This window comes from Argentina silus, assembly GCF_951799395.1.
Source record: "Argentina silus genome assembly, chromosome: 16".
Classification (NCBI taxonomy): Eukaryota; Metazoa; Chordata; class Actinopteri; order Argentiniformes; family Argentinidae; genus Argentina; species Argentina silus.
This window is the reverse complement of record NC_139670.1, coordinates 16,521,714-16,537,940: the sequence shown is the minus strand read 5'-3', so window position 1 is coordinate 16,537,940 and position 16,227 is coordinate 16,521,714. Positions and strand designations below refer to the sequence as shown.

Genomic DNA, 16,227 nt, shown 5'->3' with positions numbered 1-16,227 from the left:
GTGATGAGGTGCACCGGGCAGAGTAGTCTCATAAGCCACCTGTGCGACACAAGGGAGGCTGGTGGAGGTAGACATGGGAGGGCGGGCTCATTTGAATGCACACGTGTTTGATACCATTCCGCGCATGACAAAGAACCCGTCCTCCCATTTCTACCTCCACCGGCCTCAGGGTACAGACTAAGATAGCACAGGTTTTTTAGAACAACAGTACACACAAGAGTGTACGACCTTCAGAATCTATTGCTTTTAAATGTCAAGGACGTAAAAGGCCATGAATCACAGAAATAATGGCGCCAAAAAAACATGGAAAAGCTCACAAAAGGTTTCATTCTATTCCGTAAGACTCAGGGAGAAAACATGCCAATTCAAACAAGGGTAGAAGGTGTCTTCGTAGAGAAACAGATCCATGGCAAAGAGAGTTTGTTCCCATGTCCATACAAAGTAGGGCAATAAATTGATCCAATCCTACGACTACTGTTGGGCTAGATTTATAGTCATTCAAATGATGTGAAAATTAAAGTCTACAGTTGAACATGAACCACAGAGGTATACTGTGTCAACTCTAGAATGGCCTTGGGTTTTAAGTGTCTGTGTGTGTGTGTGTGTGCATGCCAGGGAGAGAGTGTGTGTGTATGTGTGTGTGTGTGTGTGTGTGTGTGTGTGTGTGTGTGTGTGTGTGTGTGTGCGTGGTGCGTGCGTACCAGAGAGAGAGAGAGAGAGAGAGAGAGAGAGAGAGTGTGTGTGTGTGTGTGTGTGTGTGTTTGTTTGCGCGCGTGTGTGTGTGTGTATACCTTGCTGGGTTGTTTGGGTTTAGGTTTGACACTAATAAACACGTCCAGCTGCTCCATCAGAGTGGTGATGCACTGCGGCTCCACATCCATGTCCTCTTTGATGTCGAACATCAGAACGAGCGGCAGACAGCCCTGGAGGGGGGGCACACACACACACACACACACACACACACACACACACACACACACACACACACACACACACACACACACACACACACACAGTGAAGTAATGACTGAACACACATAAACTCAAAGAAATGCAGACACAGGCACACACTCACATAGAGACAGGTTCCACTCTATAGTTCGAAAGTAAATCATTCAATTATTCCTGCCCGGGTGCTTCAGGAATGACTTGGCCCCCGTCCTAAAGCAGCAAAGCCACAGTCGTTTCATGGCGATCCATCATTTCATTTAGGAAAGTAAAAAAGCAACAAGCCAGTGCAGGTATGCCAAAGGTAAGCTCATCACGTTCAATGGTTCTGACGTCTTTTTCCTCTGAGAAAGCTCAACGACCAGGCTAGCCTCCAACCTGAGGGGAAGCCGGTGGTGGATACCATTCCTCACTCCGTTCCATGCATTACAATGAGGCCGTCCTCCGATTTCTACCTCCACCAGCCTCCGCCGCCTCACCTGCATACACTGTAGCCTACTCAGGATGCTGCGAATGGCCTCAAAACTCTCTTCACCCTCAAGTTGAATACTTACTGGATTTAAATGAATTCAGTGTAATCAGACTTCATCGTGCCATAGATGCATTCTTTTGGACGTACAGAATAAATAAACTACCACCTCTAAGTGGCTTGAAATGGCGGTCGTACTGTATATAAATGTTTCACTTAGACTGTGGTTATGGTGGTGTGGTGTGGTCAATCTCCAGGACCGTGAATTGGGCAGCCTGCCTAAGGACAGTGGAGTCATCTCTCTCTCTCTCTCACACACACACACACACACACACACACGCACACGCACACGCACACACACACACGCACATACACACACACGCACACACACACACACACACACACACACACACACACACACACACACACCCTCCCCCCCCATGTCTCTCTCCCTCAATGAGGGCTACATAACTGCGGGGAAGACAGCCATCTACGCATTGTAATTACTTTGTTTTCCTACAGCAACAGGGAATGTTCTCTCTCCACTTGTGTGTTCCAGGCGTAGATCCTGTGTTTATACAATTCTCTGTCTCTCTCTCTTCTTACCCCCACAATTTTATATTCCTCTCTCTCTCTCTCCTCTGGCCCCGGGCCAGGGATTTGGAGTGGACCCACCAAACAATGGGAATCAGGGACTTTCGAAGAGTCGTGGCTGGTTGTGCTATTTTCTGTTATGGCTTTAGGAAAGGATCCGGACAAGATGAAAATATGAGGGTGTCTAGATGATTTAATTTGTTTGTTTTTTTTCAGTTGATTGACCGTTTCAGTTGACTGGGGCAGTGGGGGACAGCAGTGGCCTGGGGAAGAGTTGCACAGGAGAGGAGAGGGGTTGAGCGAGTCAATTTGGGAGCAAGAGATGATGATTAGGTGGCCATGGTCGTGAATATAAGATGACACTCTGACTCTCTCCTGCACACCTGTAATAAACGGTAAACCTTGGTTGACTCCAGAATCGAACGTCGTGTCTTCTTTTATTTAAAGTATTAAACTTGAGGGATTTTCCTTGCACCCTAACAACATATTGGGGAAATCTATCCAGGAACCCAAGACTAAACCTTACTGCAGATGTGCAATGGGATTTTCCGTGACCATAAAATCACAACTTTTCATTTCCTATTTTATCTTAACCATATTGCACCGGGTCAAGTTGACCGAGAACATATTCTCTTCTTTTTAACGATTCATCCTGAGACTCTTACCATGAGGTACTGCCTGGCCAGACACACGTTGTCGATGGTGCCTTGGACGTAGACCGTCGACTTCCTCTGGGGGTTGTTGGGGTCGGGGAAGTGGACCTGGGCGCCGGTCCTCTGCATGATGTGCTTGATGTTGCTGCCGCTGCGGCCCATCATGAAGAGGTGGTGCTGGGGGGCGATGTCCAGCTGGACGCTGACCGTGATGGCGCTGGCCAGGCTCCCCGCCAGGTGATCCAGCAACATGGCCGTGCCCCTCTGGAAAGGGGAAAGACACACACAAGCACACACACACATGTACAAATGAATGAATCCACACATAAGCATGGGCACATAAGCATGTGCACACGCACGCACGCGCACACGCACGCACACGCACACACACGCACGCACACACACCACTCACACACCACACACACTCTACATCACAGCAGGGAACAGGTTTACCATACTGACAGCTAGATGAGACTATCGGTCAGCTAGATGACTACTGAGGTGAAAGCTCAATTGCATGTCTAACAAAAGGCGGACGTGTTCTCCACCGGGCCCCCCGGGGGTCATTCAACACGGGGTGTCAATAGTACAGTACACAATCTTTCCCACTCCGTTGGCCTTCACAGCGACCTCGTTCTCTGGCGTTTCTAGTGTGTCTGACTCTCCATGAGAAAGGAGCTGTTATTGCGAGTGGTTTTGGCATGATATCCTCCTCTTCCCCGAGCCTGGCCAGGGCTCTCAGTGCATACCAGGCATACTGCAGTAACCCACAGCCCGGCTCCGGTCCCCCCTCCCCCCCCCCCCCCCCCCCCCCTCCTCCCTCCCTCTCTGTCAGCAAGGAGACAGACCAAGGCCCCTAGGCTAAGGCCAGAGGATGTGGAGGATCGGGGGGGGGGGGGGGGACGACGACGACACACGACACGACACAGGAGGCTCCAGGCCCAATTCTCACCCTCAAACCCTCAAGTCTCTCCCCCCTGAAACCCAAAGGCCGTCCAAAAGCATGCAAAAATTGCTCATGCATGCTTTTCTCTCTAAGGACAGAGAAAGAGACAGCTACATGTAGAGGGAAGTTACAGTGGCTTTCCTTCGAGGGTTTCGGGGAAAAGGGACTGTCGGAGAGTGTGTTGTACGCAAGAGACGCAGTCAAGCAAAAAAAAAAACGCTTTTATGAGTTTATTCTCATTTATAAACAACAGTTTATGCTCCTTCTTTATATGGTGACTAGTTCATCAAAATGAAAGTGGCCAACTCTTTTTTCTCAAGTATAAAAGGGATAAAGAATGCGTGCCCGAGGCGAGGTGCTGACGAATGAAACGTGACGTTTATCTACCTCTACCTGTTAGGCTACACTAGCGTCGTTAGCGTTAGCATTAGCATTAGCGCATCACTCATCATATCCAACCAGCATCTAGAGTTATAAACCATATAAAAGGTGGACGGACCTTGACGGCGGCGGCGTTGTTCTGGGACCCCCGGACCACTCCCGTGGCTCCGTAGAGCCGGCAGCGCTGCTTGAAGGACACAGAGATGTTGTAGGTCTGGGAGATGTGCTGGATGGCGGGGGAGCCTGGGTCAGGGTTCAGCTGGACCATCACGGGCAGCTCAAACATCAGGACCAGGGGGAGCAACTCCTGGGAGGAGGAGGAGGAGAAGGGGAGGGGAGGAGGGAGAGAGAGAGAGAGAACATTTAATTTGAAATCCCCTTTATTGGGTCAGTACAATACAATGCAATTCCTGACAACTAACCCACTCAGGACATCGTTATCATCCCTTTAAGGAAAGAACAGGGTTCAAAGTTCAGCACCAGACCACCAACAAACATCACCCACAGCATACAGAAACATCCTCCAGGCCACAGGTGCGCACAGACACCGGAACATTCCACTACCAGGTGGTAGTACACATGCTCCACCCTCGGGCAAGCAGCCACCAACCCCATAGAGAGAGAGAGAGAGAGAGAGAGAGAGAGAGAGAGAGACACACACAGACAGACAGACAGACAGTTAAAGTGAGACAGACAGAGAGAAAGTGAGAGAGAGAGTTAAGCAGGGAGAGAACTGGACAGACACCGTTGTCTTTATGAACCCTCCCTCCTCGCTGGACTAAACCATCGGGACCAATAAGTGAGGACGAGACAAAAGGACAGGAGGCGACTCAGGATACAGCCACCGACCTTTCAGTCCAGGACATTAGTGGAATGGAGGACCTTAACACACAAAGCCACAGTGCAAGCAATAAGTTAGATGAACCAGAGAGATGGCTATCTAGCAATCCTGTCCAGCGGGTGGAGGTGGTGTAATGGTGTGGGGAATGTTTTCTTGGCACACTTTGGGCCCATTAATACCAATCAATCATCACTTGAATGCCACAGCCTATTTGAGTATTGTTACTGACCATGCGTATCCCTTCAATGCCACAATTTACCCATCTTCTAATGGCTACTTCCAGCATGATAATGCACCATGTCACAAAGCTAAAGTCATGAAAATGACAATGAGTTCAGTGTTCTTCAGTGGCCTTCCCAGTCACCGGATCTGAATCCAATAGAACACCTTTGGGATGTGGTAGAACAGGAGATTCACAGCTTGAAAGTGCACCTGAAAAATCTGCAGAAATTGCGTGATGCAATCATGTCATCATGGACCAGAATCTCAAAGAAATGTTTCCAACATATTGTGGAATCAATGCCATGAAGAATTTAGGCTGTTTTGAGAGTAAAGGGAGGCCCTACCCAGTATTAGTATAGTGTTCCTCATAAAGTGAATGTATATGGGCTATTGTAGCTTGCACAAGGCCTACTTACTTAGAGGTAGAGGTAGAAATTGGAGGAATGAGGAAAGGAATCAAAACCTCTTCTTCTTAATCGTGCTGTTCTGTACGGTTAGAAATCTCCCTATGTCACTGCACAGGGCATCTATGAGCTTTCGCCATGCAGGCCACAGGAAGAGGTCTCAGAGCAGCCATTTAGGCCCACAGCAGAAATCACTACAATAACAGCAGTCGCAGCACATGACTGATGAGGGGGTTTACGAAACAACTCACAGAGCACACACAACTACGAACATAAACTTCACCGTGAGCTACAATCACTTGGCCGTGATTTATGTCCTATGTGGGCTCTGGTAGATTTGCTGGCCAATAGAAAAAGGCTAAACAGATCGTACAGTCGCAGTGCCCCCAAAAATGTAACCATGATCAGACCCATATGGTCTCTGGCTGTGGCCTGCAAGCGTATGTTTACGTTGTGTGTCCAAGGCAGAAATGAAAGACATTGCGAACGCTTAGATGTGGTGAGTGCTGCAGACACCCCTCCTTAAAAAAGGGAGGCTTTCTTCAGAAATTATGGGAAACATGACGTTGGATTCAGGCAATATCCAACGGGCCGAGGTTAAGGATACAAAACCCCTGGTCCGATCAATCTCTATGGCAACCGCCTTTTTTGAAGTAAAGTAAGAAACAAACATAGTCTGGTAGACCGAGGATAATTCTCTATACAATAGCAACCCTCTAACACAAGTTTTAACACATGTTTTAACACAAACTAGGAGGTGCACCTTGTGGGCTCAAAATATTTGAGCAGATCAGTGTGTTACTAAAAATACAGAGACTTTATTTTTTCGACTTACACATACATTTCACAGAATTGGATCAGTTTGTTTTATAAACAAAGAGACCAGACATCTTAGCCTCACGTTGACCTCTTGAATAATCAATAATCGTTATGTCTCGTACCTAGTGGGTATTTACTCAGACCACACATCAACAGGAACTCGTATAATATGGTTCTGACTCATACCGCAGGAATGAAATCTGCTCAGGGAAGAATGCGTGGCTAATTTTTAAACTGCCTAATCTCACTCAGGAATCAAGCCTGCGCAGCAAAGCCAATCTGCTGTACTGTACTCTTTCCACATCAGGGACACCAGGGGAGGCTGGTGGTGGTAGAAATTGGAAGACGGGCTCATTGTAGTGCATGGCATGGAATGAGGAATGGTATCGAACAGGTGTGTTTGACACCGTTCCTCATTCCATTCCATGCTTTACGATGAGCCTGTCCTCAGATTTCCGCCTCCACCAGCCTCCCCTGGCATACATCCAAGAAGAGTTTGCAGGCAACAAGCTCCCTGTACATTCATATGAATGTACTTCATATGAAGGGCGCTTATGTACAATGTTATAGGGGCAATAACTAACGCAGGCTTCCGTGTGATGCATGTGTATACATGTGTACTGCATGTGTGTGTGTCTCGGGTTGGGTACTGACAGCTCAATACAGTACTTTCCACTGAATTTACCAATAAAGATGGATTGTACACTCACTGAACACTTTATTAGGAACACTATACTAATACTGGGTAGGGCCTCCCTTTGCTCTCAAAACAGCCTCAATTCTTCGTGACATTGATTCCACAAGATGTTGGAAACATTCCTTTGAGATTCTGGTCCATGATGACATGATTGGATCACGCAATTCCTGCAGATTGTTCAGGTGCACTTACAAGCTGTGAATCTCCTGTTCTACCACATCCCAAAGGTGTTCTATTGGATTCCGATCCATTGACTGGGATGGCCGCTGAAAAACACTGAACTCATTGGCATGTTCATGAAACCAGTTTGAGACGACTTTGTCTTTGTGACATGGTGTATTATCATGCTGGAAGTAGCCATTAGAAGATGGGTAAATTGTGGCCATGAAGGGATGCACATGGTCAGCTACAATACTCAAATAGGCTGTGGCATTCAAGCGATGATTGATCGCTATTAACAGGCCCAAAGTGTGCCAAGAAAACATTCCTCACACCATTACACCACCTCCGCCATGAGAAGGTGTACAGGTGTTCCTAATAAAGTGTTCAGTGTGTGTATATTCATATTGTACATGACAGAGAGCCATTTGTTCTACACAATGAAATGTTCAATAACACTGAACAGACCCCAGATAACTCTCTCCCAAAACTGTTAAGACTGAACCTTCACACACAGAAATACTTCATATAAATGGCAGTGTGTAAATACAGTGTGGGCTTTCATAAAACCGGTCTGTCAGTGTAACCCTGTTCTTTTATGAGAGAATATGTCCACGCGACATTGCGATTGCAACCAATATCAGCGTGGATGAAAAGAAAAATATTGTGGAATCCATGGTAGGCTACAATACCGTTGTCATTGCATTGAGTGAAGAGAGGGGCGTCCTTCACTCATTCCAGATTTATATTCCTCCTCTGTCCACGAGGTGGCAGTAGTTCAGAAATATGAGACCATGCCGAACTGACTGGAATTCCTCCTTTGTAAAAAAAAAAAAAGTCCCGAAAGGAAGAAATGGAAACAACTAAAGTGGTTGGGGATGGAATTTCCAGCAGCACCTCCAAAGTGGTCACGCGAGAGGGAGAGGGTGAGAAGAGAGAGCCGGCCTGCCTGCTGCATGTCCACACTCCCCTCGACTTCCACCTCAATCCTCACTACTCGTCTGGGGCTTTATATACTTTGGACCCACAGACCAGGGCATGGCTTTTCCGAAGGTGCTCATTTGAACAAATTGCTTGCTAAAACAATGGCAAAGTCCTATGATTTTTGGAACTCCTTTCTTTTTTTGGTTGTGAGAGCAGCACAGACCTAATTGCGCCCGGGTCCCTGAGCAGATCAGACAGAGAGGGGGAGGGCAGCTACAGCTAGCACACATACAGGCACACACACACACACACACACACACACACACACACACACAGACACACACACACAGACACACACACACACACAGACACACACACACTCTCCTGCTTGTTTTTCTTGGTTCTCCTCGGAGAGGAAGCACGTGTGCGTGGAGTCCTGGCGCTGGTGAAACCCGAGCAGAGTCTGGACACGGCCCGGATCGCACGAGTGAGGCGGCAACACCCATCCAAACAGCCAGGATACCACAGTCAGAGGGCCAAACGCTAAGCTTATGCGCTTGTTTGATCGGCACCATGTGTTCCACATCAAAATTATAAACGTTGGCTTGTCGAGAACCAGCTTTGTCAAAGAACCCGAGAACTCTGTCTAAGAACGCATGGGCTGACTAGGTAGTCAAAAGCCTCTGCCATAAAACCATGGGCCTCTCTTGATTCCTCCATGGATGGGCTATGGTTCGCTCACTATGATTTCACATTGTTGTTAGCTAGAAGTTATTCATGTTATATAACTATGATAACAAGGGGGGGGGATGATTCAGAGGGTTAGGGTTAAATGAAATTAAAAACAAAAAGCATTAAAAAAAAGCATTCAAGTTGCATGAGTCATGAGAAACTTTCAGGATGAAGATCAGCAGCAGGGGGCACCACAGCTGGGTCAACCACTGGGCTACACACACACACACACACACACACACACACACACACACACACACACACGTACGCACACACATGCACGCACGCACACACACACGCACGCACACACACACACACACACACACACACACGAACGCTCGCACACACATACGCACACACACACACACAAACAGTTGCTGCCAGCCAGGTAGGGAGGGAGGGATAGCGTTTGTTATGTTGTCATGGTGACCGAGACGCGGGGGGTTCAATAAGTGCATAAACACTACAAAAATGTAGTGGTGGTGGGCCATGAATAATCATGTTTGCCCGTATAAACTCACTGCTGTGATAAAGCTGAAAACTATTCATGCCTTACTCCCTTACTTCCCCGCCACCTCAGACCAAGGCTATGTTCACAGGCTCTGTTGCTGAGGAATGAATGCAAAAAAGCAATGAAGCCGAATGCAAGGAATTTTATCACGATGTGATGTTGAGTCAGTTACCCTGATTTTGGCTCTGGCTGCTTCCACACCCCCTGGTTGGCCAGCGATGGAAACCTGGTGAGAGAGAGAGAGAAAACAGACAGACAGACAGAGAGACAGAGAGACAGAGAGACAGACAGACAGAGAGACAGACAGACAGACAGACAGACAGACAGACAGAGAGAACGGATTACTACTTTGTTTCATATCTTTTTCAACGCCAACAGCTCCCCATTTTCAGATGAAATATACATTTCAGCCAGTATATAAACACAGCCACCAGCCAGGTTCATCATCACTTGTCTGGAAAAGTCTACACACACATGAGAGTTTTTACTTACATAATCAGTGTGATTGGGGCTAACTGGTACCAAACGTTTTTTCACACTGTCTGCTGTGGGCTCCTGGTACAGTACCTGTCAACAAGTAGTCAACAGCAGCCAGGCTAAAGGTGTCTGGTGACTGCCCCTGTGTGTGCGTGTGTGTGTGGGGGGGAGGAAGGACTGTGTCGTTGCTCAATTTTTTTACATCCCCCGCTTCGTCAAGTGCGGAAACATAACTCACATCCAATTACACCAGACTCCCATCTGCCAGTACTCCCAGCCGTTTCTAAAAGATATGCTCACTTTCACTCCCCTGTCCATATCAATCAGAAACCCTGCAACGAGGTAAAATTACTCTAAAACGGCACTGAAACCTATGAGAAACCAAAAGAGTCCTCCTAAAAACAGACACCGAAACCTAAAACAGACAGACTGTGTCTATGGAATGGAAGACACCCATATGACTTGTGTCTGTCTGTGACTGCACTGTCTGCCTAACACTGTGTACAGTTCTGGAAATGGTTTACTAACCCGGCCAAGAGAGAATGCAGACAGGTGGACGGACAGACAAACAGACAGACGGATAGATGGATAGAGGGGTAGGTAGGCAGGCAGGCAGACAAACTGACTGGACAGACAGACAGACAGACAGACAGACAGACAGACAGACAGACAGACAGACAGACAGACAGACAGACAGACAGACAGACAGACAGACACACACACACACACACACACACACACACACACACACACACACACACACACACACACAACACACACACACACACACGTTGCAGCAAGACAGACCTGGTTGCTTTTCTCCGCCTGGTTGTTGCGGTTGGAGTCGGGAAAGTGGATGTGACATCCCGTCTCCTCCATCACCTTCTTGATGTTGTTGCCTCCCTTGCCGATGACGTGGGAGTGCTCCGTGTGGGACACGTCCATCTTTAACGTCACACGGTTGCTCTAGGAGGGGAAAGAGAGAGGCATTCCTCTGACTCCTGATTCAAATCAACACCACAATCAAATTTTCAGTTTTATATGTCGGGAAACAGTGGACGAGGCTCAAGCTCAACCGCTACAATGTGAGCCTTTGATGTAGAGGTTGGAGGGTGAAATTGAACAGCCAAATTGACCGGAATGGTAACTTTAAAGACAACAAAGAGGGTTATAAGACATTAAGGACTACACAACGCACAGTCCCACAGCCATCACATCAACGACCCAAAACACAACTGGTTGTGATAGCTTGTTTATGTATGACATCATCTGTTATGAGTGGACTCAAGAATTGGTCACGGGGGTCATGGAGGTGACCTCTGACCTCTGCTGCGGCCACACACACACTCTTCCACAATGGGCTGCCTGTCCTGCTTCCGGGTGTAAAGGAGATAGATGGAAGCCAGGTTTGCCATCCGCAGCGGTGGATGCATCCAACAGGGGTGTTCCCAGTGCTACTCAGTGGGTTTAGAGGCTTACGCTCTCTCTCAGACACTGGGACGGGTCAGTGAAGGAGACCCCTTCCGCTAATCCACAGTGGTCACAGTGGCGCATCTGAAGCTGGGCCTATTGTGAGGGCGAAATCTTTCTCAACTGCTCCCAGATGTCTGCTGAGCATGCTTTGAGTGGAACGCAGGCACACACGCATGCACACACACAGTGTCACTGTTTACTCACTTTAGTGTCCAGCACAGACATGATTCTCTCTTTGGCTTCCTTCACGTTGTCCCTCTTCCCACAGACCTTGATGTGAGGATCTGGAGGAGAGAGAGAGGGAGAGAGAAAGGGAGAGAGAAGTCATGTCAGTTATCTCGAGAGCCTGCTCTAAGCATGCCCATAATAAGAGATATAACTTTAGATACAAATGACTTTTAGCTCAGAGATCCAATTTAAAAAAAATGTGACGATTTAAGACGTTTTCAGAACTCAAACTCGGTCCACATCTGACAAATGTAAAGTGAGCATCACCTTGACTTCACCCTTTAATTGTTTTCTCTATGTCAACACAAATGAATAAAGCAATTTCTCTCATATGAAACATTGTGAAGAGCACAGTAATTTATGTTGAGCCATCAGATTTGAAAACAGTCCTTTAAATTCAAATCCTCACAGAGTGTCTGTATCTTGTTAAGAGTCAAAGCCTTGCAGCACTGTGGGTCATGCAAGCTGCTCTGGGGGCTTCTGGCAGACTGTGTAATGAGGAATCCATGGCTGAAATGGCAGGATAAAGCCAGCATATTTAGTGTCATTCCAAACAGCTCATCCTGCCAATCATCTCCCTTGCCATAACAGTCTCTTTGTCCTGCCTCTCGCTCCCGCTGTAAGATTCCCTGCACAAATCCATTACTCAAGACTTTTTCAAGACTGCACATGGTGCCTTTTAGGGCTCATCTACCTTGAAACCTAGTCTGAAGGAGGGAGGTGAGGCTACTGTACATATCGAATGAGAAAAGAACAAAAGGTGAATATAACTCCAGTACGAACTGTTACTACAGAAGTGTCTTTGTAAGAATTGCAGTCGGTCCATACCGAGTAGGCCGACATTGGTAACTCGGTACTAAAGCAGAAAAACGCCAGTCAGAAAAACGAGTCAGTAAAAAACGTTTTCCCACTGGGAGGTTAGCTCCCATGCGTGCTTGTGCTGCTGTTACTCGGCCTTGTGGGGAATCATAATGATGGTTCTGAGTGCCAGGGTGAGAGTGCGGGGAAAGAGGCAACAGCTAAATCGCTGTCCAACGCAACAGTGAGTTCCTTCGCCACAAAATCGCTGCCGAACATTTATTGGCTCTGATTGAACAACGACACTGCGGCGAGAACTGGCTCCGATGTGGATCGTCGCGAAGGCCAAGCAATCTAGCCACTTTACTGTAAAGAGCACCACAATTGTGGCCGTGCCAGAGTGTTAGTAGCATTATTGAAATTGCATGTAATGTAACCATTCTCTGCGGTCTAATTCAATGCCGTCTCGAGGTTTCTCTCTATAAACGGTGGTGTCACGTTGGAACGCCGTAGATAAACTGCAAAAATATAATCACGCAGGGCAACCCCATTCTAATGGGGCCAATCCACAGCGGTCTAATGTGTAATTTACATTGAAGATTAGGATACTGTATCTCATTTCCAGTCTGCACTTAATCCGTCCGGTACTCCGGTCAGCCAGTCCGTTTGGTAAAAACTAAAGGCTACAAGAATTGCCTTGAGCGGCGCTAAGAAAGTTTTAGTTTCTACTGTAGGCCTGCGTTCTGACAACTACCATTTCAGGCCTCTTTTAACAACCACTGACAGATAGACGTTGCAGTTTAGGTGTGTTTGCTGTATGTGCAAACTAGTTCCTTCATGGTGTTTTTTTAAAGGTAGATTGTGGGATATGATGTCATAGCAAAAATAAACGAGCGGGGCGACGCTGCCAGAGATTTTCAAAAACGGAGATGCGAACAAACTAGAGAATAGAGGGTGTTAAGACAGAGCCCATGCATCCAAATATGTTGTTGTGCAGTTGTGGGCGTAGAATATCCAGACAGCTGTTTACTTTAACCCGAGTTAAGGAGTGGAACCAGAAAAGAAGACTCTGAGGGACACGGAAGGAAGAAAGTGAAAGTGAAAGTGAAGGTCAGTGAAACGAGTGGACGCTCTCGTTCGCTACAATATATCTGATTAAAGTGGCCCTGTTTTCGCGCGCGCGCGACGTCACGTCCCAGAGTCTACCTTTAACTCCTTCAACTATGCAACGACGACCATTTTAGCCACTTGTCATGTAACTTGGCCTATATACTGACAGATAGTCAAACTAGAAGTATATTTACGGTATGTGTAACTAGTTTAATTTTGTTTTCAACTCCTCGCTACTCAACCCTAACCCCCCCCCCCCAGTTTCAGTGTTCCCAGTATAAACAGCCTGTAGCAGGTCGTATGAGCAGTGAGAGGGTCCATGCGTGGCACTGTGTTGACGGAGCTGTGGCACAGCTGGAAAACAGACCCTAGAAAACCCCCCCCAGGACATGCCCTTGCAAAACTCACTTCCACACTATCAAGCTAAAGGCTGCAGGCTTTAAAAACAGACCCCATCTGGACTTTTTAGTACATCTAGTAGAATATAGACTCCTTACTCACTCACTCACAGCTGTGTTTGTAAACTTCATCTGAATATGTTGATCTGTATAAGATATGGTGACTAAAATCTTCTTTAGAGTACTTTGGCGCTTTTACGACGTGTATTCTTGGAATGTGTGTGTGAGGGGGAAATAGGAAACAGCGGGACCGGTTCTGATGAGATGATTATGTTTACAATAAATCACACTCACATTATGAATGCCGTTAATTAATCATTGCCATGGTATTTGTTTCAGAGCTGAATAGGGGACACAGCATGAGTGAGTGCGTTCTGAACCACTGACCCGACAGGCCTTTTAGGGTGTGCTATGTGTTGAACTAGATGTCTTGTGTCACCATTCTCCACCCTTTTCCCTGAAGTGTGCACTTGGCAACTACACCACATTCATTTAAAAAGCAGAAGATTGGTGTAAGCACGGCTTCTCCTATGCTTTTAAAAGGGATAGTTCACCTTTTTACACCTTTATAGTGAGATGGTTCCTTACCCTTAAAGTAGTCCATGGGCCAGGAGAAACTGCAATCCAGGGTTCAGAGTTTTTTTTTTTTTTTTTTTTTTAAATATCAGACAAAGTTCAAAATTGCATGGCCAACTCAAGTGCTGTTCTGACTTGGTTGGTAGTTACTTTTAGGTGATTTGGCCACAAATATTGAACTTTGTCTAATTGCGTCAATCACTCCCATTGTTTTTTTGTTAGCCGTGATTTAAGTTAGCTGAAGTTAGTAGTGGCTATTTAAACAACTCTAAACCTTGCATAACAGTTTCTCCGGGCCCGTAGACTACTTTCAGGGTAAGGAACCTTCTGACTAGAAGGTGTAAAAAAAAAAAAACACTCCAGAGTAAAGGGTGCATAGGGACATAGGGATAGTGTTGAGCTAGCAAGGCGCGAGGAGCCATAGTGAAGAGGAGTGTTTTATGAGACCTGGCTTGGAGCTGCTGGGGGATCAGGGGGAGCTAAAGCAGGCCAAGAGAGGATTATGTCATGTGAGGAGGGACCAGAGGAGCCTCACTGCAGCAGCAGGTCTGTGTCACAGAATGGAGAAAACAGTTGACACACGCAAACAGCTAGCATGCCAGATACAGCATATGGAGAGGTAGCTCACTGTTCACAAAAGCAAAGGCCCATAGTTTGGTGTATTATTTTCTAACTCTCAAATGTTATTTTCATAGAAGACCGGGAATTCGTCTGAAGCAATAGCAGCTAACAGAGTCATAGCATTTTTTAGATACACTATAATTTTCCTCAGCCTAAAATACAACACTCATTCCAACATCTCATTTCATTTAACTTGATGGTTTCAATTATGCCAGACTTTTGATTAATATGTTATGAAACAACATCTTGCACATTAAACAGAACCGAAAATGCAACCTTGTGCACAGTTAATAACCATGCACATATTCAAATGCTTTGGAAAACATGAAGCTGTCACGAACGCTGGCAAAATTAACGGTTCTTGAAAACACAACTTGAGCAAAAAATTGGACAATGAGAAAAGAGTGACTTATTGACTGAGGAAGGTAATGATTAATGTCAGCTACAGTAATCCTGTTGTGTTGGAGAACTTGGGCCATACTCTGGCTGCCCTCTGTAAAAAAAAAAAAAGGCAGGAAACTAATCTGTTTTTCTGCAACATAGTTTGAATTGTTGTACAGCCATAAGCAGGCGCTTTACTGCAGAATAGCTTGGGGAAACTTTGGACCCTGATACACACTGCTTTTTGGGAGACCTTGTTTAGTCTGATAACATCCCCTTGCATGAGGAAGACCAGTGAAGAGGACTTGATTAATATTCTGTGGCTTTAAAGTGGAGCAGGGTAGTTTCCTGTTGCCACACAAATAAACCCCATTCCTCCAGGGGAAGATGCATACTATGTTTATTGCAGTTGTACTCTAGTAAAAAACCACAGCTTGTCCTGCACACGGACATATGACGCCTGGCTTTTGTCATCCAAGGGTATTACACTGGTAGTGGACTGCTATTCTCACTATACGACCATTCTTCTTCTTCAACTCTTCACCATGATCTGGTTATGGTTGGGTGCAAAGACGATTTTTTGCAGACATCCCAACTTCTCAAAACGACATTCCAGGAGATTCCAGGACACCTGCTGAAGAGGCAACTCCAGGAACCCCCAGGAGAATTTCCTCTCATCTGCGGGTGTGCGGAAGTCGAGGCCTATTTGCGGGAGACTCTCGGACGTTCTGGGAGACTTGGGGTGTCAGTGTTTTGTTTCTCATGATGAGACTTTTTGCCCTCTCAATGTAGGCATTGATGGCTTAATAAGAACATGACAAGCTCTGAAAAAGCGACCATAAATCAACCTTTACAATCACAACAT

At 46.5% G+C, this 16,227-nt stretch overlaps 1 protein-coding gene across 1 annotated transcript in view; it reads right to left on the bottom strand.

Annotated features, from left to right (window-relative positions):
- The window catches only part of bicc1 (BicC family RNA binding protein 1), a 50,412-nt gene that overhangs the window by 16,183 nt on the left and 18,002 nt on the right, over positions 1–16,227 (bottom strand). Inside the window, exons 4-9 of the mRNA XM_083687363.1 lie at positions 11,455–11,534; positions 10,585–10,743; positions 9,473–9,526; positions 4,110–4,298; positions 2,677–2,928; positions 792–923 (exon numbers count right to left, since the gene is read on the bottom strand). Of these exons, the coding sequence (XP_083543489.1) occupies positions 792–923; positions 2,677–2,928; positions 4,110–4,298; positions 9,473–9,526; positions 10,585–10,743; positions 11,455–11,534 (866 nt within the window). The remainder of the gene's footprint in view (positions 1–791; positions 924–2,676; positions 2,929–4,109; positions 4,299–9,472; positions 9,527–10,584; positions 10,744–11,454; positions 11,535–16,227) is intronic.